The sequence below is a fragment of the Enoplosus armatus genome, chromosome 9 (assembly GCF_043641665.1).
Source record: "Enoplosus armatus isolate fEnoArm2 chromosome 9, fEnoArm2.hap1, whole genome shotgun sequence".
Classification (NCBI taxonomy): domain Eukaryota; kingdom Metazoa; phylum Chordata; class Actinopteri; order Centrarchiformes; family Enoplosidae; genus Enoplosus; species Enoplosus armatus.
This window is the reverse complement of record NC_092188.1, coordinates 20873350-20899864: the sequence shown is the minus strand read 5'-3', so window position 1 is coordinate 20899864 and position 26515 is coordinate 20873350. Positions and strand designations below refer to the sequence as shown.

General features: G+C 41.8%; 1 protein-coding gene across 1 annotated transcript in view; it reads right to left on the bottom strand.

Annotated features, from left to right (window-relative positions):
* me1 (malic enzyme 1, NADP(+)-dependent, cytosolic) overlaps positions 1–26515 on the bottom strand; it is a 70433-nt gene that overhangs the window by 20766 nt on the left and 23152 nt on the right. The window contains exons 2-4 of the mRNA XM_070911752.1: positions 23986–24119; positions 20790–20939; positions 50–125 (exon numbers count right to left, since the gene is read on the bottom strand). Of these exons, the coding sequence (XP_070767853.1) occupies positions 50–125; positions 20790–20939; positions 23986–24119 (360 nt within the window). The remainder of the gene's footprint in view (positions 1–49; positions 126–20789; positions 20940–23985; positions 24120–26515) is intronic.

Sequence of the window (26515 nt, the reverse complement as noted above, 5' to 3'; positions counted from 1 at the left end):
AATGCTCATGTAAGTGTTCATGCCACTGTTATAGAGTAATATAATTTACCCTGATGTCCTTTTCTGGCCAGTTCTGGAGCATTGTAGCGATGTGGCCACGGTCATGAATAGTGATGAACAGCCCCCTGGAACATAGAAAATACAAACAGAACAACTTCACTTGGCAGAATTAGACCATACTTTTTGTTGTATGTCACTCTCTACTCTGATAAAGCACAATGTCACTAAAATAATCTTGGCAATAGTGGCAATACAGGAACTTCTGGAGACTTTGTACTTAAAAAACTTCTTAACTAAGATTTGAGGGAAAAACAGCTTCAAGCTCAACCTCAGAGACTGTTTGAAGTTAAGCTGCTGTTTCTTTTCTGCCTTTCTTTCTTCTGACCAAGGCTTTATTGGATTGGACTTTAATGTTGAGCCCAGGGCCTCTGCAGGGAATTTGCTTTGGACCCTTGAGGCTTCGCAAATATTCAATCATCTTGGTATCACCCCCTCCTACCAACCCTCCCTCTTTCCCGCCCTTGCTCCCTGGCATTAACGTGCTTCCCTCCAGGACAATCCCAGGATAAAGAGATCATCTCTATGCGTGGGGTCCAGCTGCAGCGTCTTTCCTACCCAACACACTCATCTGGTTGTAGTATGGGGGGCCAACATCTCCTCCATGTGCCAGTGACAGTAAAAACGTCACTATTTTCTATATGCTCATAAAGTAAAAACCCATCCCAGGTCAATGCTTGTGGAAGAAAGCAATGCAGAAATGTCAAATGCAAACAGTATGACACATTGTTAAAAGAATAAAATGTAGCAAGATGAATAGAAAGACAAAAAAAACACATAAAATGTCACATAAAAATGCTTTGATAAGTCTAGGATGAGGTAGAGCGGACTATCAGCATGGGTTTCCACTTACTATGAGAAACCACGGTAGGAAAACAACATGTCTAGAGCTACGCTAGCAGCTCTGTGAGGCTGCTAACATGCAGACAATGCTAACATGCTAACATTAAGCAGGTAATCTTTACCATGTTTGCCACCTTACTTTAGCTTATTAGCATGCTATAATTTGCTAGCTAGCTAGCACTAAACACAAAGAACAGCTGTATTGAAGTATTTTGTCATAAACCAAAGTTGTTGGGATGAGGGTGGTAGAGGAAAAGTTAAGGGATCACCAGAGTTAGTGTAATTCACCTTGAGGGGGGGCATGAATGTGTACGGCACCAAATATTATGGCAATCCATCCAATAGCAGTTGAGATACTTCACTCAAAATCACAAATGGTAACCTCTGGTGACGCCAGAGGAAGAGCCAGGGGCTCGGCTGGCTTCATCATCTGGGCACCATGACGGTCTGTACAAACGGCACTCCATCAAATAGTTGTTGAGATATTTCAGTCTGGACTGTGGTTGGAAATCCCATATGTATTAAAATACACTTGCAGAGGACAAGTTCAACTGGATCTGAATAGAGCTGAGAGAGAATTTGAAGAACAAGTGACACTATGTAGCTTTACAATAACCAGATCACTAGAATGATTTATTTTCCTCAAACCGTCGCTGCTTTGTTGAGGTGTTTGTGTGCAGCTGATGGGCAGTCGGTCAGTGCTATGGCCACATGGCTCCAGTTAAATGGTAGAGGAGCTCACATATGGCAACCGACGCCAGTGGCCCCGGGGCACGGCATGTTTGCTCTCCAAAGGTAAACACTGTGTCCTCTCTAATCAATTAGGCTGAGCTCACACACTGCGGCTCCTTTTTTGAACTTGACTGTGCCTTTTCAGCTGCATTCAGAGACACTGCAGTACGCTGAGGGCTTAACTTTGGCTTCACTATTTACTACATAACAGTGAAACTGCCCCTTGAAACAGGCAGTATGAGCTCTTGGACAAAAAGTACTTACATGGGTCACACACAAAATAATTTACCTACCTACCTACCTATAACAACACCTGTAGTCTTTGGATCTTGTGGTTCTATTCCTAACACTAAAAGGAGTGGGGAAAGGGGGCAGCCCTGTCTTACACCCCTCGCCAAATTATTTTAAAAAAAAGTATTTATTTAATTTTCTTATTAGTAGTATAATAATTATTATTTAAAAAATATTTTTCAATCATTGGAAGACGTTACCTTGGACTAGGATGGACATTTTCAAATACTTTCTGACATTTCCTTGATTAAACGGTCAATCGAATAATCGACAAAATCATCAACAGATTAACCGATAATGAAAAGAATCGGTAGTTGCAGCCCTACATTAGAAAAAAAGCAGAGTGGAAATAAGGTACAGAAGAGAAAGAAAGAGAACATGACTGATTTAGAGATCGACATTTGTAAAGCGTTTAAAAGACACACGTTTCTCCTCGTGCAGAGCTCTGCAGGTCTCATAAAGGTCACTAGGCCACAGACATCTGGCATCTGTCATTTTAAAACACCTTTCAACTTTTCCCGCAATGTAATGAGGCACATCTGCATACATCTGCACATCTGTGCACGAAAATAAGTGCTGCCTGAAATGCACCATGGGTAGATTATTTAAAGAGTCTAAAAAAACTTCTGCACAGCCGTAAGGGACTGTAGGGAGCTGGACCACTTTTGTCTTTATACACTTGATGTGAGCGAGGGAGGAGAAAGAGGGGAGAAAGTGCAGCCTGCTGTGTGCGTTTACCTGAAGCCAGGAGGACGTGAGCCACGGCCAGCAACAGCAACAGGAGGAATTTGGGGATGAAAGGTTGCCCCCACATTCTAATTGTTGGAAAACAACTTTATGCGATGGATCAAAGCAGACAGGCAGGATGGCGGTAATGCCTAATCTCTGTCACCCTGAAGGTCAGCAAAAACATTTCTGGTTCAGCTTGCCGTTATTCCTCTCCCCCTCCAATTCTCATTTTCTGCCACTCTGCACTTCCAGAGGAGCTGTCGACCTCATGACCTTTGACCCTGACAAGTACAATGAAGTAGAGCTGCAGGAGTGCCTGGCTGTGACACCTTCTAGCAGTCAGGAAAACATGCACACATACAACAAATCCTCTAAGAAATTCCATCTACAGTACCCAGAGCAGCAAAGAGCTAATCTACAGTGTCTCAAGATGTCGGGAGTCGTGCTGTTTTAAATCCATCATCACTGACTGTTAAGATAATGATGATCTTTACAGAGCAAGAATTTTGAAATTGCAATTGCTTAATGGATCATTGACAGTATACAGCAGCTGGCACGGGGATGTGTATGATGTGAAAGCTTTTTGTCCACAATCCACAGAGATCGCTAGGCTGTGTGTGTGTGTGTGTGTGTGTGTGTGTGTGTGTGTTAGAGAGAGGGAGACATACAAAAGAGAGAGAGAAAGAGAGAGAGAGAGAGATGTGTGTTACATATTTGGTATGAGAACATTGTTGTGAAATGAAGTCATATTGGCCTGTTTACATTTCTTCAAGGGGTTACTGATAGTTTAGGGATAGGATTTGGGTTGAGGGTTAAAGGAAAGTTCCGCCCTCTGATACTTTTACGGTTGTTTAGCTAACATAAAAGCCAAACCAGAACATGTCTTACATCATTTTAGTCTATAAAGACTGGTGTTGAAGATGAAATTGATATTTCTTCATCCTCTACAGTGATTCCAAACATCTTTTTTCAGAATGATCCCTTCATGGACACCGTCATAACCATTACTTTTCTATTTTATGCATTACATTTTGCTTACTATTTAAACAATTTTTAATCTAACTATTTGATCAGCCTATCCATTACTTTTCACTATCGATTTCAACCATTTGTCCATCACTAGCCAACTCTTTCAACGTCTCTGCTGGCTTGATAACTTTTTACACACACTCAATTCGTGGTGTTCAGGTGTTACAGGTGACCTAATATGTTTTTCTTCTCTGATCAAATCGTAATTTCTGTTGTTTTTAATGAGTTGAGGAACTCCATAATCTTTCCATGTATCACCAAGCAATAAAGTACTGGGGTACAAGTACCACATATTTCTGCTCATATCGATGCTTATGGAGTTGAAATGTGTGTGTGTGCATGTGTGCCAGACCGCTGCTGCTGAAATAACCACAATGAAATAGCAGTCGCCTCATTTTCTAGATGAGAGGAGGGCCACAAAGCATTGAGCTGCCATGTCTGGCTCCTCCTGTAGGAGAGTGTGGCGAGAACAGAGAGGGTAAAGAAAACAACCTGATGGCCTGAAACAGCACCACCGCTGACCTGCAGCCCGACACAAAACACACCCCAGGGACTGTGGAAGGCTGCGGGGGCCGGCAGGAGGAAAAGCTGCTTTCCACACCATGACCCCAAAACACTCTGAGCCCCATGAGGAAGCCAGTCTCCGATCGTTGACCCGTGTCCACACAAAACACCACCAGTCACCATTCTTCACCCCCACTGCATAACCTTAATCTTCACTGTGCTGGACGCCCTCAGTTAGCAAGCCACATAAGGTTCAACTGACACAGTGGACACAAATCACTGAGAAAAGACTGTGAAAATAGTGTTAAAGGTCACAGTCACGCACTATGACATTTCTCCAACTAATCAAGCTCCAAATCTGCCACAACAGACAGGTTTTTATGGTTGGTCCGTGTCCCCTGTGAAAAAATATGACAGGGGACTTTCCACTTGATTTTCTAAATTAGTTTGAAAGGGCCTAATTGGAGCTGAACGGAGCCAACATCTTGTAGTGTGACTCTGCCCAAAGGGAAGAGGTAAATGTCAGCTAAGTGAAGAAGACAATTCTTGTTTTGTCACTGTGTGTAACTTGAACTTTTCCACTCAAAAAAAAAAAAGAAACGAGATTTTGTAAAAGCTTCTGAAATGTATCTTTGGCTTTCCCTCTCAACAATTATCTCTCTGTAAAAGTTCCAAACAATGGGTTACATAAAACCATGCCAATATTTATAGTCCTTCCACAGTCAAGAAAATAAAACATTATTCAAAGGATATTAACTGATTTCTAGGCGTTCGGCATATATATCACCTTACCCAATACCCGATGGGCACCAAAATCATTGCTCAGGTCCAGCAGGTGTGCTGTGCCAGTGGTGCCCTTTTGGTATTTAGCATTATCTTCTTATTTATCAACAGGCCACAGAGTCGAAAACAGCACAGTGTTTAGAAACTACAGATGTTGTTAGTTTTTTGAGTAAAATCAATTCAAAATCAATAGGCCATACTGTCCCATGGGTGCATAATCTGATATATCAAATTACAGTGTTTAGTTCACGTTCAGCCTAGAATAACTGCAGTGTATCCAATCTAAAAGAATTGACAGACATTAAAATGAACTGTTCAGTGATGTTCCCGGCTCTTGACAGAAATAGCACTGAGACGCATAGTTTATCCGTCTTTGTACCTGTTCCAGCCATCAGCCAGCTGGAGCTGTCGTTGGCCCCAGAAAACTGTTACTGTTAGACTAATGACTTTCTCATTTACCGAGAGCTGTTTGGCATCGTTGACACGCTGTATCTTAAGGATTATGCAACAAGAAAGATTATGCAAGCCATGTGAAGCTGCCTGCCTCTCAGATGGGGGTATGACAGTAACTGTACACCAACAGTCTCTCACACTCTTTGAGTGATGTAATCCCATGTCACTCTCACATATTGGAGCAGTGCTACTCATGCACTCAATTAGAAGTGACATGTAGTAGTTAGTGAGCTCCTCCATAGAAAGCTTTGTGTATGCACAAAATTAGCAGTGAGAACCGTAACTTCAGGCACAGTATGAAACGCATGATATATAAAAGCAGAGAGATATCCAAGATACAGTCTGCCCCTGATAGAAAAAGAAACACATCTATTCAGTGGGAGAACTTCCTCATGGAGATCCATGGCTTTTCGAAACAGGTTCAAACAGGAGCATCACTCCAAAATGAACACAGGATCCTTCTGCCAGACCAGCTGCTGGGATATTTAAGATATCACTTTATTAAAGCTGGGAAGTTCAACAGGCCTTCGCAGAAACAAAAACATACAGTTGCCAATAACAAGAGATTAATATTGAGAATTTCATTAGAATAGATTAATCTACTCGCCACTTGGTCAGGGTAACAAAGGCAAAGAGTTAAAAACACAACAACAAACCACCGATTTTCATGTGCCTTTTTAAATTGTGTTCAAAGATAGAGATATTGTTCATTTGGATAAAGAGTAGTCCTGTTCATTCAATCATTATCAGCCCAGAGCTACTAAAAGATGAAGTCCAATGGATATATTGTACTAACCTTGTGATGTTGGGAGTCCTATCCATTAATTAAAAGAATTCAATCGATGAGACTCTTTACTTAATTTCAGTTGAACAACCCACAGCTGCTTTTAGATCAACATTTGGTCTAATTCAGTTACAGACAAAAAAGTAGAGAGTAATTCATACACACACAACTATGGATTCTTTCCTCAATCTGTTTTCAAATCAAAACTTTCCAAACTTTTCCTACACTACCAAAGTAGTTCAATGAAATACATGAAACAGGCGGCAGTACTCAAACCAAACTCAAAGAGTAGATTTTGGGTCACATCAGGTGAAATGAAGTAAGAATTGACCAATTTCTTTCATTTTGAGGATTACATGACATCCTCATCACTCCCCACTCCCTGCTCTGCTGAACCTGGTGCTTCTTTGTTGGGACTGACACGGTCAGGGCCTAGACACAAAATATAGATGTGAACATACTATTTACTATGTCCCGTAAACAGAAACCAAGCGAAGACATTGAAAAGAAACAACAAAACCGCAGCACACTCAAACATGCCTTTCTATTCCTTTAAATTGAGTTAGGTCTCGTGTTAAGTTTCATTTATGCCTCTGCGTTAAGGGCTCCTCCCCAAAAATGTGACCATACGTAAGAGCTATGGCAGCTACGGAGATACCACGGTGAGACCACAACAACGCTGACTGGGTGTTTTCTCCTACAAGTACGACACATCCGTAATTGTGAGGTACTTCTTCCACTGAGTATTATTTATGTAAAAAATAACACCACAAAATAATGAATGAACTTGTTCATTATAGTACTGAACAGAAATAGCTGCAGTGTGTTTTTCCAAAGAGGGGTAACTTGTAGCTTTCCCAACACTGGGCGTGTGTACTTGTGCTTAATACCATGCAGAGGAATCATCAACGCTTTCATTACACCTCGGTTTCCCAGCAGCCAAAGCAGGGACAAACAGTTCATGAAGGGGATTTGAGACTTCAGCTTGTTACTGGCAACAGTGGAGTCTTGGTTACATCTCTGTCAAGTTAAACCAAACATTTCACCTCAAGCCATGGCATGAGGATAACCAGTATCTTTGGGTTTGGCTCCATGTTTTAGTTTGTCAATACGCTGGTCTGGGTCTAACACACAGGTGAGTATCCTCTGAGGACCAGCACAGCATCAAGGGAGGCAGTCCAGCACACCAACACATGCACACAGACATGCAGTACACTCATAAGGAGACACAGTAATTTCTATGACTGGATGTGGTATCTGACCACAAGCTGTAGAAAAGGACTGACAGCACAATATTTAAGCAATGAGACCGCTGGTTTCAACTTTCTTGCTTCCTTTCCTGAGTGGTATTTAATAAGTTAATGGCTTTCCATGGAAAGAGAAGAATTTTATTTTGGTTTATGCACAAACTATAAGTTACCTATAAGTATCCATATAAAAGGAGAGCAAGTCGGTTTTATTACTTGTACCCTTGGTTTTGTTCATACTGATCATTTCCAAGGCAATTAAGTAAGTGCGTTACTGGTGATGCCAACAGCTTCACTCCTTTGGCTTCACTTATGCTGCAGCAAGTGAACAGCCAGGCAACTGACTAAACCAATAGAGGAGAAGAAGAAAACTCGGTGAGAACAGGGGGTCCGGCAGTGCCAATCAATAAGCATGTTCATGCCGCAGCCTGAGCTGACGCAAGCTCGGCCCATTTTAAAAATAACTTGATTGCAATGGAAAAGATGATCGTCAAAGAAACTAAATATGCAACAGACATCTGGGAAAAAGGAAAAAGTGCTCTGTAAACACAGAGGGAAAAAAAATAAATAGAAACGACAAAGGGACCCGGATAGTGGGTGAATAATTTAGCGTCAGCTCCACAAACACAATTATCCAGCCCATAATCCACCTCTCCATCACTGTCTAAGCACATGTAAGCCTTCAGCTCCCTGTGTTTGTTCAATCAGATGTCCGAGGGGTGTATTTCTTTGCGTATTTCTTCTAGGAATTTGTCTTAGCAGCAACTATACCCAGTAATTTTTGTTCAACACACAGCTCTCATCACTTGGAAATGAAACGTGACGGGCAGGAATTCTCTTTCCAGTCCCTTCTCTTTCCTTTCCCTTCACACCCTCCTCTCTCCATACTGTATGACTCTCCGAAGACAATGCACTCTTCTTCTTCTTCTCCGGCCTCCCACCCTCCATGGCACGCTCAGACCTTGACAGGATTCCATCACATTATTCACAAGTATTCAACACGTTGCATGAATCACCCTCTCTTTTTGCACAAGCAAGAGCCAGTTCCAGTCCCTGGCCTCAGAAAACCATGACCCACCCCCCACCTCATTCCACGGCAGCCCACTGAAATCAGCCTGGGTCTCCACACAACAACTAATCTTCCCTCTTTTCCAGACTTGGAGAGGAGGGCAAACTCTAGAGAATTTGAGGCCAAAATGAACACAGTTTAGCCAATCTGATGGGCCCTTCATCACTTCGGGTAACACGCTGAGGCAAAACATAAAAAGACACGGAATCTTTGACGCAGGCCAAACTGCAGGTGATGAAAATAGCAACCAGACAGTGTGAGGTTCTGGGGTTTCAGAGCCCCTCGTCTACTGTAGCTGTAACTGTCCGGGTGAAGGAGAGGCGGTCGAGTATCCAGACGACTGCTGTGGATGTCCAGCTTCTCTCTCAGCCAGCCTTACATAACTCATGGGGCACGAAACAGCAGGGAAAGGCCCGCTCCAGCACAAAGGTCCTGCTAAAGGAATCAGAGGCACAGACCTGATGAACCCAGCTGGCTATTGGAGTTTCAGCCCTCCGCAACCAGGTTTTCCATTCTTTCGCCTTTTCACACACATCCTGACATTTGGTGCATGCCAATGACGTTCTTCGTGTGGGCTGCAAAGCCACATTCAAAAGCAATTGGATTTTCCTCGGCCAGCAACTGTGTGAGGAGCAGTTGTAGCGTGTTTATTTGCAAATGTTGCTTTGCGTTAGCAACAGTGTTCAGGACCGGGTCACACAATTCATTTACAAGAAAACGTTATATCCCCTAAAATTCAAATAGGTCACCCTTTCATGGACAGACATAAACGACAGGAGACAGGCTAAGAGAATATTGTAAAATCATTGAGCACTGTATGGATGACAATGATTTATGGCCCATTGTATTCTCTTTGACATTCACAGAGGAATGTGTATTCAATTGTAGGCATGTCTGGGATGGTGGCAGGCGAGCTGCTAGTGTCCACTATTAAACAGATGGAGAAATGCTTTAAGAGTTTTCCAATTCTTCACGGTTTACAGCTGAGGAGATAATTCATGTACTATATGACACTAAGTGAGAGGCTAAAACCATCACATTTTACAATACAGGCAGTCGATAAAAAGCTATTGTAGTTTCCTGTGCATTTTATGCCCTTAAGACCATTTACAGTGAGTAGGCAGCATGACGATTCAGCAGGCTTTCACATTGGAATAAATATTTTTTATCTGGAATAATCAAGTAATCTATTAACCTTGATAAATGTAGCCTGGCATCGCCAGAATTCGAATGGCGGCAATACTCAAACCAAGTACCAGTAGCCAGTAGGTTTTGTGTAACATCAGGTGAGATGAGGTAGAAATTAACATTTTGAGGACTTCATGACCTAGAGAGTTATCATCACTCCCCATTTTCGCTGTGCTGAGCTTGGTGCCTCCTCATGGGGAGTGACGAGTCTAGACGCAAAATATAAGCACTGTACATATGCTACATTTACATTATAATTCATTGCATTCCATTAAACATAATATGATAATTACAGGGATCATAAACTTCATAAACACAAGTTCTTCATTTGGTTGAAGAATTCATTCTACATTTATTTTGTATTTATAGTCCATCCTTTTCAGCAATTCAACCATCCGTCATACAGGAAGAACGTGTGCCCTGTTAACTGCCCTGTAGGTGACATTTTTCAGCTCTCTAACAAGGAAACTGGAGCTGTAGCTCTCACTGATGTAATGCTGAGGCCTAAATCAAAATGGATGTCCAGGGTGTGAGGGGAGAGGTCAAGTCTCACGTAATGAAAACAGATCAAAGAGAGTCAAAAAGGAAAGTCACCTGGGGCCGAATTCCATTCCTGTGGAGGGGTCAGAGGGCCAGACAGAGTGCTAGAGAGTTAGTCTACATCACCACCAAAACCAATCCTCCCGCAGTGAGATCATCCATACTAACCTGGATGTCAATTAAACCAAAGAACTCTTGTGTTTATTAATGGTCATGTCTCCAGTGAAGTGACACTGATACCATGCACACTCTCAGTGGATTTAAGAGCTGATATGTACATCCAGAATCATACACAACCCCTTGTCTTTCCTATTCTACATAACATAAACATTTTATATAGCATGAAAGTGCAAAATCTGACCTCAGACAGTGCCTCTAAGTAATAAAATATGAATATATAAAACAGCAGGATGGTTTCAGAGATCCAGTGTGCTCTGCCAAAATATGCTCTAAATAAATCACATTTGTCATGCATATTTATATATAATGTTATTACAATACATAGGCTGGGATCAAATGGGTTTTGCAAGACCACTGAAGTTATTCTTTTATTGTTCAAACAGGCACTATCAACTTGCAGATGGAACAAACTATGCAGCAGATTTACTGGTGCGCCTTAATGTATTAAACACTGAAAAATAAGCACGTCTTAACTTCTGCACCCATGCCAAATACGCCTATTGTGTGTTTTAGTCTCATTGCACTGTGGTATTTGATAACTCGCAATGATTTACTTAATCATTTTAATCGCAAGTACAAAGCCTATAGAAATATCACTGGATTAGCAAGTAATATTCTGCAATTCAAAAGGGTTTATATCGATCAGGCCCATGTTAAAAAACAGATTAACAATGTTTTTGGTGTAATATATCATATTATGCATGTCAGAAAATATGCATTATTCTAATGGTCAAATCAGTATCCGATGTTCTTAAAAGCTCTGAAATTATGTTCATGGCAGGTTTACATACTGTGATTAATATACAGCTCATAGTTATGTTTTGGGACCTTTTTATGAGCTCCATCTATATTGTTATCATACTGCAGCTGTACTTTTTTTGTTTGAAATGTGTACAAGTATCAAAGTGTATGACAGGTATTAGTCCACAATCACAGGCACTGAATAATCTCTTTTTACTTCGCTCTTCTGGAAATTGAATGAAATGAAATGTATTTGTAGAAAATGTTCACAGTTGGGAAGCCTTTTGATTGGTTCCTCAACTCACGCAGCCCATGAGTGCAGATGGATATCTTCAAGTTTTCAGTTTCTAACCTCAGGCCAAAAGCATGACAGGACTACAAGTGTTCACAGCCAAAGCTGAGAGATGAGAGCTGATGGAGCTGTCAAAACAAAGAGAAATTAGCTTTTAGTGCTTTCTCACCACATCCATTAACTAAGCAGAGGGACCAAAAAAGAGAGAGAAAGGAGAGCCGTTAAGAAATATTAGTGTCAGATACTGTAGGCCTCTGAAGTATGGTCTTATCTACATGAAGATATGTAAGTGGTGCAGTTGGATGGTGATTTATTTGTGATCTGTTGACTCAGCTCTTACCGCCAGTGAGGGGCGTCCAATGTCAACATGAGGCTGACCCAGTTTCAGTCACAATTTCAATCAAGTCTGCTAAGCTAAGATTGTAAACTTTTTCTTTTGAATTTTCCAAAAAGATGACAAGTCCTCCTAACTAAATAACAGAACACATACAATACATAGTAATCTGCCACGACTTTGATTAAGGTTTGGTCAGATTTAGGCACAAAAACAACTTGGTTAGGGTTAAAGAAAGATCGTGATTTTGGGTTAAGAAATACTTTTCGTTAGAGGTTAGGGAACCTTCGTTGTCATGGTTAAAACTTGATTAAAGAAATAGTTGACATTTTGGTAAATGTTTGTTCACTTTCAAGCTGGGAGTTAGATGAGAAGATCGATACCACTCTCATGTCTCTCCGGTAAATACTGAGCTGGAGCCGGGAGGCGATTAGCTTAGCTTAGCATAAAGAGTGGAAGCACAGGGAAACAGCTAGCCTCACTCTGTTTTCCATTTCTGTTTGTGTTCGGATTAAACAAAAGAAGTTCAGTGTGTCAATTAGTGAGCTTTAGAGGTTCTGGTTGGCAGATTTTGTTAACTATGGACAGAGTTAGTTCTTATTAAAAGCATGAAAACAAAGGTTTCCTAACCCTAACCAGGTAGTTTTTGTAAACCAGGTTAGAGAGAGTGGATCACTGTATCCAAAGAAAAGGTGTGTATAGTGTACATAATATAAAATGCAGATACAGCAATAAATAAATAAATAAATCTGGACATGATGACAAATTATTTCGGTTTGCAGTATTTAAAGATTTGCTTTATGATGTTCTACAACTGGAGGTCAAAGTTCACCCATATTTTCATTTACCACTGAATCAGAGGACATTATATACTCCTTCAGTTGATGTAATGTGTGAATTACTCCCATGGTAATTTTTGGTTACAAGGCAAAAAACAAGACTGCATCTAGAACTGAAGCATGAAGTGCCACACCTGGAAAAACAAGGACTAAAGTAAATCAGATGAATCAGTTGGGCTCAGTGACCACAAACTGTCAAGCTCCATTGTCTTCACTAATCCACACAGTACAAACAGCTGTTTGGATCTGATTGGATTGGTGTTGCATTTTGGTAATTTTTTTTATCCTTCCATTAGACCATAATGTGAGTTTTACCCCCGACTCGACAACGTGCCAAAAAAAGTTGGACTGTGAGTCGGGGGAATTTTGGTTTGGAGTTTCCATTCAATCCAGGCGGAAACAAAGCTGATCTGAGATATGACACCAATCTGTCAACATTTGAAACTTAAATGTGAACTCTATGTCCTCTGACTTCATCTTTATCTCAATCTTTCATGCACAGTATTCTTGTGATAAAAATCCTGGGTGTGAGGAAATCCCTCCCATTTTTTCACATATGGAGAGTTGAGAACTTTGGAACTGTTGTGGTAGGAAAACAATTCGTCCAAAGTTACAGTTGCACCAGTGCTTACCTCACTTCTTACTGTGTAGCTGTGTGCAGCAGAGGCTAATGGGAGGCATGTCAATATGGGAAATGATAATGAAATTGTTAGCAATATCCAGTTTGCGGCCAGAAATATCTCCACAAGTGGTCAAGATCCGACCTCTGATAGTGTGTGTGACTCTCCCTGCATGCATACATATGCATGTACATGCATCATGCATATACATGTACTGTATTACATCACACATACACACCTGGCTGTTACGAGTCACACAGGAATGAGTCCAGCAGCATGAAACGACTCTGCTGAGGTGCTGGCAACCCTCCTATACTAGAAAAACACCTCCAACATGTGCTTTGGCATCCCAAGCAATACATACACATTTCAGCCTTGACAGGTGTAATAAAGAAGTGATAGGGTTTCATTTCAATTTGCAGTCTCATTGACGACTTATATGGCCCCTGCAGCAGTAATTGTGGAGAAAAGATAACATCGTTAAAACATACAGAGCGCATAAGTACAAAGTGGTGGAAGTGGCCAACATTTGCAAACATAGAGTTATTCCATAAGGCATCGTATTTAACTCAACAACTCTCCCACTTCCAGCTTTTATAGTTCTACCACAGTTTCTCAAGGCAGGGAGATGAAAGCTACATCCATACTACTTCAGGTTATTACTGTAGAGGAAGCTTTGGCAACATTTGGCAAAGCTTTGGGTGAATATTCTTACATACGCAACTCTTCTGTCATTCTATATTTGTTGCCAACTTGTGTGACATATGCTGATTGGATTTTCTGCTGTGTGCTGCTAAGACACCTGAGGGTTGGCTTTAAAACTGCAAATCAGGCTGAGTGTGATTCACATAGGAGTATCAGATAAGGTCCATGGGATAATCAGCAAGTCGTATTTTCCAGTGTGGGCTGATGAAATATACTACTGCGCACCAAAATGTGACCATTGGAGATGTTGTGGGGATAGCAGCCAAACGGAGCTGTGCTCTGTAACTTTGGCGTTGGTGGGGATGGAGAGTCTTGTATCAATGCATCATTCAGCAGCTCCAGTAAAGTCAAACTGAAATCACATTAGTAAAAGGAAGAAAAAAACGTCTTTGGGGTAGAATTATAAATATTCCTTTTCACGTCATCCTCTGGAGGGCCGTGTCAGTATACTGGCAGGCTGAGCCCTGGCAAAGGACCGCCATGACCTGTAAGGCGAGGGTCATATAACTGACGGAGACACCCAAAGGCATCAGAAAGCACATTTTTGGTAACCTTTGGCAAGCTTATCTGCTTGTACCGTAAGAAGGTAAACAGTGAAGAAGAGCATAAGGTGAGGCCTACATTTATAACACAACAGTCCTTGGAATAATCTTGTGTTAACCAACCTGCCGTATTTCTTCATTCTTTTTCACCTCTATTCGTTTTGACAGATTGCAAACATTTAAAATTTAAAAATGATGATAACAGGAGAAACAAATGAAAGACCTGTAGCATTGCAGCCTCCCTTATATTCCCAATATATTGTATTATACCTTGATGAGTATTCATGCAAACATAACCTTATATAAACTAGGATTCTGTCAAGTTACTTTCCAATTTCTGTATTTCAGTTCAGTTAACGCAAATGTGAGTTGTCCAGCAAGAAACAGCACAATGGCATTGTAGTAAAAAAAACAACAAACATCATCTTCAATCAAATTCCTCCTAAATTGTGTTCAATGTAATATTTCTTTAAAATAAAAACTCATGAAACAACATGGTCAAACACACAGCCAGTGTTCTCTATACGATAACATTATCCCAGCTAAGTAAACATGCTAGCAGATTAACGGTAGTGCTAGCTCGGCAGCCCCATCGGTCATGTGACCTTCGCCTGTAGCTTACAAGCCATGAGCAGACTGTGTTTTATCAGCTGTGGTTCTGAAGAGTAAGGACCACACCAGCATCTGAACGGACCAAAATGACAATTGCAGGTATGTTTTTAAGCTATTGAATGTGCTTCAGTTGGCCAGCTAATTATCCAGCCTACAAGCTGATGTTAGCGGTGCACTTTTCCCCGGTGGATGTTTGTTTGGTTGCTATTTCAACAAGCCATGGTGCGGGACATGATGTGTGTCCTTGGATGTAAGTCAGACAAGAAGGATACATTAGCAGGGAAGCTAATGTGGGTTGTTGTTTAGAGTCTTGTGTTGCGTCGCAGGCCACTGTGTGCATATCTGCTGTTTAATTTCAGTTGGACTTGAAAGCAATCCCACAGTGCTCTGAAACATGGACATGAATATGATGACGACGATGATGATGATGATGTCAATTTGCTTCGTGATGCTTCGACGAAACTCTGCATTCACATGATACACCGGCAGCTGCCTGTCTGTGCTTTAACATTACTGTGCCATGTGTCTGGTATTATTTGGGTGTATGTGATGTTGTTTATAGCAGTTGCCCAAATTTAAAATCTGAACTTGAGTGACAGCAGGTCATTTAATGAAAGCCTGGAGCAGACATCCTCAGTGCTCATGGACCCTGTCTGGATCCTGACCAACCAGAGTCTGACTGAGGCCAAACATCTCCGAGGTGAGGCGAGACTGTGACAGAGACTGCCAGGCAGGCTTTTAGGCTGACTGACAAGCCCAACCAAAACCTAAATGAGTACGTTTGCAATGATTTCATGGTCGTTTCTTAGAGACACAATGGAACAAACTGGATTTTCTGCTCAAGGACCAAATCCAACCACCTTGCTCTCCAGCCATGCTACACCACTCTAAGTCATGGAAAGTTATGGCAGTTTGAATTAGCAACCGCCCCTGGTACTGAAGGTCACACACAATTCAGCCAGGTAGTCTTAGTCGAGTAGACAGTTATTGAAAACATATATTTAGTTTGATTACTTTCCATGTTTACACAGTGAACGGTAACACTGTTGTGGATTTATGTTGGGTATTAGTTGATACATTCATTTATTATACTAAGGGATACTGCAGGAAAACTGGAGTTACAGTCTACTGTGCCCTAAAGCTTTGCTTTCACTGGCTCCAAAGCTTCCTCGGACATGAGCTCTATATTGTTATAAAGGGTCCTCAAAGTCCAGGGTGGAATTAATCCCAAATGTCTGCCACGTTCCTCATGAGGTCAGTGTAATTCCAAACCATTTCTCTCCTCCCCATTTCTCCACTGCTTCTCCTGTTCAACACAGGCATATTCTGGGCTTCTCTCGTGGTCTACCAAAGAGTAAAAACGCCGTAAACAAATACATCAGCAAAAGTAATGCAATCAGTCAATTTCTCTCTGGACTCGAGTTACGTATATATTTCTTATTCACGGTTTTAAGCAGGTCATCACGGTTCAATAATCATGTGTGGATTAATGATCCAATAGTTTCTCTCACACACTTGCAGTGTAACACTGTGTGTGGGCCTGATTGGGTTAAGATCACAGCTCAAAAGCCACTAATCTGCAAGGTTGGAACACTTCATCATCCAGCATGTGCCACTCCAAAGGAGGCAGCTTCAGCTGATGCCTGTCATTAGGCCTTTATAACCTCACCCTCTGGTAAAGACCAGCCTTACAAGACCTAATCATGGCTATATTCGGTTTATACTACATTACATCTTTTATGTAGCTGATAATGAATCAAACACCATTTTACTACTTACTGAGATGAACATTACCCCTTCATTTCAACCTTCAATTCCCAGTTTAAATCTCATGAAATCCACACTGAACAGATCCTACCAACAAGTATCACCTGTGTATCCAAAGCCTGATATACTGTATCCAATTCCTCTGTGCCATAAAGCTCCATCGCTGTTCAAAACCTATTAAAAGCACATCTATCAGCAGCACCATTACACCAAGTGACATGTTCCTTCATTACAATTAACTTGGACACTAGTTTATTTTGAGTCTATAAAACATACACCATCCTACTGCCATTAATACTCACTGACCGGCAGGATAAATCTAGAGATTTAACCCTTAAGCAAGGCACTTGATAGGGTTAAGATACTTTCACAAAAATATAGGACATCGCCAACCTTATCCTTTAAAGTAGCTGTTTACAGTGTTGAGGGTCTCGGAAAAAGTGAGACATCAGGTCAAATTCAACATGCAATGCTGCCTATTGTTATCCTTATCTTAACTACTCTCTATACATTAAGTAGCTTTTTTGAGCTTGTGAAATTGAAATTAGCAGTGATAGACATATCTTCAGTTATATCGGCAGCACCACCCATGGCCTGCATACAGTAGGAATGGCAGAGGGAAAAGAAAGCCTGCCCTTTCTCTGGGGAGATTAAGAATGCCTATGTCTTACTTTCCTGCTCCTGACAGACAGCTGTAGTAGCAGAGTCGCTGACCCTTGACCCTTAACCAGGAATCTCCTAATGGGCTACCAATGATCATCTATCTCCATCAGCAAGATGGATTGCTTCATGTCACTTACTTCGAGAGCTCCTTGAACAGTCGGACTCTTAGTTGAAAAGGGCCTATTACAAGTTTATTTAGACACTCCATAGCAGTGCACCACAGAGGGCCCGGTGACACTGGAAGTGATTGAAGTAAACCTAATTACATTCATGCAATACTTGGGATCATTTTTCTGCTACAAAACATTATCATTTATCACAACTGAGTACTTTCAGCTGTCAAACAAAGTACACAACCCACATTTATGGTGAAAACAGAAACAAACTTTGTGTAATGAAGACAGAGCAACTTTCTCTGCTAAACACTGTGTCCGCTCATGAGCTTACGGACCAATAAAAGTAAGCATGCCCACTAATCTTCTGATGATGTGAATGTGTTCTTTTTTCCAGCTCTCCTTCCTGCCTCTGGCCCGTCTAAAGATCAGTGAATCAGCCATGTTTTGACACTTAATGGCGCTTGACCTTTGGCCTCCGGTACAGACCCTGGTGTCGGAGTGTTTAGTCTCCATGAGGCAGATTAGCGGGGTAAAGTCAGGCAAGACAAGGAGAGGCTGCTGCTTCCACACAGAAAGTCTTTATACCTGAGAGCCGGTGATTAGAGACCTAATCTGCTTCTATGGTGGTCCGACTGGAAGACATGCATGCACACACACACAAATGCACAGTGGCATCAGTAATCCATTACAGGCATATCTAGAGGATGCTGGTGAATAAAATGCCCTGGGCATTACATTTAGAAAACACAACAATACTTTACACTCCAGACACATGAGCTGATCCTCCAAGATCATATAAAACAAGACTAAGAGTCTACAGCCATGCTAGCAGCTCTGTGAGGGTGTACTTTAAATGATAATATGCTGTTATGATGTTTACCATGTTAAGCATTTTAGTTCAGTATGTTAGCATGCTAAAATTTGCTAATTAGCACTAAACGCAAAGCTGAGGCTTATGGGAAGGCCACTAGTTTGGCAGGTGTTTGGTCAGAAACCAATGTATTAGACTAATCGAAATTTTGACCTGATGATGGCGCTAGACGAAACGTTAAGGGATCACTATAGAACTATAGGACAAGTCAGGGGGTCTCTGGGGACCATGAATGTCTGTACATTTTACGACAATCCTTCCAATAGTTGTTGAGATATTTTAGTCTGAACCAAAGAAGTGGACAAACCGACATTGTCATCCCTAGGGCCACGTCACTGTCATACACATGCAGTAAATGCAGACTCATATGTATCATGGTCTCACCTCGTTCCCTTTTCCCAGGCACAGTTAGCAAAGAGAAACAACCTGGCTGAAAAGCAAAATCTGTCAGAGACAGTCGGCTTTGTCCCCGGTGTATTCTGCTAACCGATCCCATGATGCACATTTCCTAGAGGCCCAGCTCCCAACCCTGGGGGCTCTGGCAGCACGTCCTGGCCCAGTGTGCTGTGAGACTGAGGGAGTATATAAAATGACTCCTCCAGCCAGCTCACTGTGAGAGGAAGGGATGCATGCTAGGCATATTTTCCACATAGTTCTGCAGGGATGGGGAAACAGGGAGCTGTTGGGTAACAAAGTTATGTGCATGGGAGAATTTGGGTTTCCAAGTATTTTAAATGTACCCAAGGTAAGCATTTATAATAAAACTGCTCGGACAAAATTAGGAAAACTTGGGTTTCACAGCTAATCAAAAACATTCACGGTGGTAATATAAATGAAACCATCATTGAAAAAAGTGTTTGGAAAATTCTAGCACAACTGAAGGGTAGATAGACGATAGGGGAAAATACTGAAGACAAATTTGAAACCGGCTACTACATAATACTGACGAAAGCAGTATGCAGTATACTACATACTGCATACTGCTTTTCACAGTAGTATGGAGTACGAAACTGTCAAATCGAACACATGGCTTAGAGCAAACCACTGCTGCTGTGTAGCATGCCCTTAAGCTCTTAAAAAAAGAGAAGCTATAAATATGGATTCATGATTTTCCCAAAGACGAACATTTATCTGAGAGATGGGTAAGGCCTCTCTGATGCCATATGGATTATTGGCTTATATGTATCCTTTCAGATCCATCAGTGATTATAGCCAACAGCAGTAAATGAGCTTAAGAGCCTGTGAAGGACAGTTGACTAGGGTGGTCTTCCCCCTATCAGTCTTATTAGAGTAAAAACAAACCCAACACTTGTAACCACCTGAGTAAGGTTAAATGCTGGGAGGCAGGGCCAAGTAAAACAGAGTGTGGCCTTGAATGCAGCACTGAGAATGAAAGCACTATCAACTCAGTATATTAGTAACTGCTTAGGGAGTGTTGCTGTCAGATAATGAGACCTGGACCTGATAAAACTATTTGAGAGAAAACAGATACTAGCTGTATGGTGTGTGTGCGTGTGTGAGACAGCGAGTGAAAGTGTGTTTACAGTAGACGATGAGAGGAAACCAATGAACGTCTGTCTGCTCGGAGCAGAGCCAGATCCACTCAAGGTGAACCCTGAGCTGATTTCAACAGCTTACAGCGGTTTGCCTCGAGCTGAGCTGTCTAACCCAACTCCTGCCGAAGGAGCTACCGCAACCTTCAGATTTGGTTCAGGTGTTATAACATCAAAGAACCGATTACAACATATATATATACATACACATGTTTTAAGGGTCCTTGAGCTTTTGGTTTCAATGCAATACACCAAATCATTTGACTTTTTGTTTATCCAGAAACAGAAGTATCACTCTGAAATCTCGCGAGAGGTGAGTTGTTGCAGGAAGACAACCGTGTTTCTGGTTGATTGATCATAATTTATGCGGGAGAAATACCTGTGACCATTCAGTTCTTTCCAGTGTACTCTGTGTGAGAAAAGGCAGCCTGAAGCAGTGGAATATTGGTGGAAGCAGTAGAAGAAAAATGCTGGCTGACACCAAGTGCCACAACAAAAACAATAAGACAGCCAATACCATAAAACACTTAATAATTGAGTGGTGGAAGATTGGCTGGGTGGGAACTCAAGAGAGAAAACAGTATTCCTTTTTACACGCTTCCTTTTGGCCTACTGCCTGTTCACAGCAGAGGGAAATAAGCTGAAACACATCCTAACGCAAAGTGGGTTTCTTTTTTAAACTGCAGTGTTGTGAGTGTGTCTCACCTCGGTCTTCTAAATATCAGGCCATATTGCTGGCAGGCCAGGCCCACAGTCGGGGTGTAAATGATGGGCATAAACCTCTCGATGTCTGACGTTAGAACCCGGTAGAACAGCTTCTCGCTGCGGTCCTGGAGCCCCATCAGAAACACATATCTGGGAGTGACAGGGAGGAGCAGGGTGGGGGGAAACACAGCATGTTAATCTTTAACATCTTGAGGACTCATACCTGCTGAACTGAGGAGGGGTTTATTAAAGTCAGATGTTAAATCCTGTGTGTTTGTGAGTGAGATGTACCAGGCAAGATTGGAGGAAAGACTTGAAGGAGGACATGTAAGAGAAGAGACAGAGGCAAAGGTTAACATATATAGTGGATGGTTTATTACATGGATACAATAGTGTAAAACCCAGTGAAAGCAAAAGCAGTACGCTTACAACAAAGCGAGAAAGAAGGAAAGAAGAAAATAACTCTGCTCACATGTGCAATAATCACTTGTAAAGATTTGTTTTGCTTGTGTACCAAATGATTGGAAAAATACACAGACTAAAAATCAGCCCCTCAGATAGCCTACACAAGCGCTTTGTTCTGATTGCAGATTGACCGGGAACTGAAGGTTTGCATATGACCCAAATTAAGCAGAGCACGCCAGAAAGGGCTCTATCCCTAATCAGAGAAGTTTCCATAAAGCCAAGAGCACAAGGTGCCTCTTGTTGAGGGGATAAAAAGCATGCGCGCCCTCTCTGCTATAGGTTAGGCCACAGCAGCTGCACAATACACGGTGGTGACAGTTGCTCTTGAAGAGAACTGTTTTCATATTGGTGAGCCAAATTAGCTTCTGCCACATGCAATTCATCACATGCAGGGTTTCCATTTGCCTTGCTGTGTTGAAGGCAATTTAGCCATAGATTATTATTAGAGATTAGTAGACTCAAGTATATATGTTCCTGTTCCTGACTGTTAATGTGTAAAAAAAGAAATAAAAAGGTTTTTTATATGGAAGTTAATTTTTTACTTTGGACAAAACAAAACAAAAAATCTTAGCTTTTTCCAGAGCTTTCAACCACGTCAAACTTCTTGGTTGATGGAGTTTACTGAGCAAACTCCATCCGCTGAGGAAGACCATGAGATGTGGTGGACAGCTACAGAAAAACCTGGTAAGTTTTGGATTTGATTTCATGTTCAGTTCATGAGTTTCATGTAAAATAATACATTATAAAGGTTTAACAAAGTTCCCAGCACTGAAGGTTGGCTGTCTGACCGCAGCAACATGATGTCAGCCTGCATCAGTGGCAGTCAGTGCATCATGTGTCTTTTTAGGGACATCACTACAAAACAGCATAAATGTCATATTCTTACTGTATATCAGCTCATACTCGGACATTTCTACGAAGAAACTGAAATGTATGAGCATTAATGGGTACTTTCACAGGGAATTCACGGCGCACAGAAGCATGGAGCAAATCATGCAATCTTCCAGCAATTTAGTCATTTGACATTTATCATAATTTTCTGACCTTTTATGGACCAATCAATTATTTGAGAAAATCTTTATGATAATACTTGGTGGTTGCAGCGCTAGGTGAGACATTGTGACTTTTCAGAAATGCAAAGAAAGATGTCACAAAGACAAAAGTTTGAGTTGTGTTCACAACTAGTTTGAATTTTCACATTTTAATGACTTCCCTCCTCTCTGTCAATCAGTTGCTCTGACTCACCAGCCAAAACTATAATGAAATCCCCACATCAAATCCTAACATATTACTGCAGCGCGCTATTGTTTGATTTCATGCTGGCAAACATTAAGGAAGGTTTCTCTCTGCATTCTTAACCTTAAAAGGCATGAGCACGACCCACACCCAGGAAACAGGAATATTTACAGTACACACTGCTTTATAAAGCAGGATCCATGCTGACTTACTGAGTGCTGTGTTTCCTTTAAAGTCAACCTAGTGAGGCAGCCAGGACATAATCCATCTCTATCTTAATCTATTTTAGCATGAGTGATCAACTGGTTCATTTTAGGCTTGTTACTGCTCTCTAACAGCCTCACTGGATGTGAAGTTTCCCCTTAGCTGTACCATTTTATATACTGCAGGGTTTCAGTTGGCAAAGCCTTTGAACATCCATTTCCTCTGTTGACGACACAGTCACAGTAGGTACTTGAGTCACTCCATCATCTCGGATCATAAACGCAAATGCCCGAAGTAATTTGCCGCAATAATTCAAAAGCACAACAAATTCCACTGAAAGAAAAAAAAAAACGGGAGTCTAGATATCTATAGATATATTAAAATAGAATGGGTTCAGAGTTATGGTCGTAAAAATTAAATGACAGTGTCCAGCAGTGAATACCAAAGAAGGATTCAGAGTTGAGGAACAGACTGTGAGTAAACACAGCAGGCTTCAGACACGGCAAGGCAAATAGCAGTCCTTAATCCAGGGGACTAAAGCCCAGTCAGTGACATTGACAGGGCATGGGAATGGCAATGACAAGCTCATAATGACTGTTTTTAGATGGGGACGCTGCAATGTTGCTATGGTGGAAAATGGGGAAGCTTTTAAGAAGCGGTCTAGTTCCTCTTGACCCTAAATCCTGTCTCACAAGCCACTCGCTCATCCTTGACATTGGGAGTGACAGCTGATGGGACGGTTGACTGAGAGAGACTGCGACTGGAATGAGAGGCAGTTTCACAGACAGACAATATCCAGCCCCTGGCGTATAATTCAAAACAGTAAAACAGGCCATGACTTCGGTGATCTTGTTGATCAAAGAGGCCAGACTGAAATGTTAGCATGAGGCAGATTCATTACATAATGCTAACAGCTACGACTCCAAAGTGCCTAATGAAGCATGCAAAGCTGAACTGAAGTTTTCATTTGGTCGCTGTGGAGGTTATAAATACACTCGTGAAGGAGTGAAGGAGAACAGGGAGGAGACGGAGAAAAGGGGGGGGGGGGGCAGAGGAGATTTGTTCAGTGAAATATACGGTGTTAGGAGTTGGATGTAGATCTCCGAGGGCTGATCGCTAATCTGCCTCTCGAGTTCTGAAGGCTTCCAGATGTTGGATCTCTCAATGTGCACAGAGGCAGGGGAGTCCTCTGGGCAATCAGTCGAAATTCACCTCTACTGATTTGAGGCCGATAGAGGATGAATAAAGATCATGGTAGTAGAGGTTTTACGTGTGTGTTTGTCGGCCTCACCTGTCCAGGTCGTCTCTCTTCATTTCGTAGTTCTTGAGCACCCGGAGATGCTGGACGTCCTGGCTGATGAAGCAGGGAGGCAGCAGGCCGTGGGTCCCCAGCTGGAGACGCTCCTTCAGGGAGAAAGCCATGCCCTGCGAACACACACAAAGCAACTCCATTATCCTCCACCATCCTAACATACACAGCCACATCCAGAGTGGGCAAAGACCAAGTTTTGGTGTCTAGGTTTCTTGTTCTTGTTAACACATTCTCATCAACCATAATTAGTTTAGATGAGACATTCGATACCCGTCTGCTCAATATGAAGTTACTGCCACGAGACAGTTAGCTTAGGTGAGCATAAAGACTGGAATTAGGGGGAAACAGCCACCATGACTTTGTCCAACGGTAACATAATCCACTTACCAGTACCTCTAAAGCTCACAAATTAACACACAAAGTTGTATCTCATTTGTTTAATCCATACAAACAAAACGACAAGTTGTTGAAAAGTTGGGGACTATTTCAACCCAGCAGAGACTCCAAGATGGCACCCATTAATCTGAATGAAAATTGCACTCCAAAAAAGGTTTTGGCACTTCCTGGTTTGCTTCTGTGCTGTGCGGCCCACTGCACATGGGAATTAGTGTTCCCTTTCCATCCCTTTTGTCCTGGCAAAGGTTTTACAGACCTCTCGCAGGGGGTTTTAGTTGCAGTACTGCAGTTGGCCATAGGGGCAATTGTTATCCATATCCAATAATAATTAGTATTATTAGTGAGCGTTAGAGGTGCTGGCAGGCAGATTTTTTTTCCGTCAGACAGAGCCAGGCTAGCTGTTTCCCACTTTTTAAAGTCTTTATGCTAAGCTAAGCTAACCATCTTCTATGTAACGGACAGACATGAGAGTGGTATCAATTCTCTCATCTAACTCTCTGCAAGAAAGCCAACAAGCGTATTTCCCAAAATATTGAACTATTGCTTTAAGTATAACGTGTCCACGTGTTCATCAGTCCAGTGTAAACGTGTAAAAGTGTAAAATACTAACCTGGACTATTCATGGCAGATTGTCTGTGTACTTCACACAAAGAAATAGATTGTCAAAACAAGAAATATTATATTCAGTAAAACATATTTCATTTCCTGCTTGTAAAGCAACCCTGGCTCTGCTGTGCTCTGAGAACTCTGTTTCAACTTTGAACAATTGGATATTTAAGAAAATATTCACCATCTTTTCTGTTCAAACATTCCTGAGTGTTGAGAGAAGCGGCGTGTCAAGCGCGTCCTCTGTTCGGACGGGGTGTTTGCTCTCAGAGGGGCTCCCTCTCAGCCAATCTGTCTTCAGAGAGGCCGCTGCTAGCGCACATTCTGTTGCAATGTCCGCTTTCACCAGTGCACATCCTCAAAAACACACAAGGCCCAACCTGCTTCACTTTGACCTTAACTTTTCATCTTACTCACCCCTGACCTCTGAACAGAAATACTGAAAAACATGCACACGTTTAGTGTCAAGGTTGTAACCCTGAAGAGTTATTCCACAGAGGAGACGGAGATCTCACTCAGGTGAGGTGTCACATGTTGATGTCAGTTCAGAAAGTGGTGACAGTGTGAGACTAGTACTTGAGCTACAGTTCCTGTGATTTAAAAAGGGGAGATTTGTCCCCAAGTCACCCAGAATGGGTCCATATTTAAAACGGGAACAGCATTCTCTACTATTCTCTGCAAGTGAAGCATGGTCCAGTATGGTGGGCATTTTCATTTTCTCTCCATCTATAAAAGACCAGCGACCCGGTGAAACCTCAGCCTCAACATGCCAGCTACTGTCGCTGCCTGGTGAGACAGAAGCAAGGCTGCGCCGTAAACGTTTCGTATTTGGATCCCATCCACGGATGCTTGGCCCGGCCCGCCACAATTTACGGCCTTTCCAAGCCACCGGCACTTTCTGTGTATCTGGTTGTGTTAAAACAGTTCTGAGGTTGTAAAAGAAAATGTGCTTGATCACACCAGACACGCTGTTAGAGGGAAGTAGAATAGCATACGACACAGAGTAAGGCCTTTGGAATAGAAAATGTGGCGGCCTTGACGCCAGAGGAACCATCAGAGCTGACCACAGACACACTTCCAAACCTTATTAGTCCTACTTTCTGTTAAATAAAAAAGCAGATTGCTTTCAAACTGCTGATTTTAGATTTGATCTCAATGATTCTTCAGGGTAAAAATGGGGGGAATGAGGGGAAGGAAACAAGCAAAAACACGCCATTTCCTTTTTGGCAGAACATCTAAAGAAATGGGCTTTTGTGTTTGCTTACTGTCTACAAGCTATCAGGAATTACAGTATGTTATTACATAAGTTAACACAGAGCAACATGCAAACATCAATCCAAAAATCAATGTTAGTCGCTTACAGTACTAAATCATCTAAGCATGACTGTAAAAAGGGCCTCGGTTATTTCAGACACTTAAGTACGAGTCCGATCCGTCAGTCGTTCGCCGAGGCTCGGTGCAGTCTGTACTTAACGGGCCTCAAATAGACAGAAGCAGCTCTGAATTA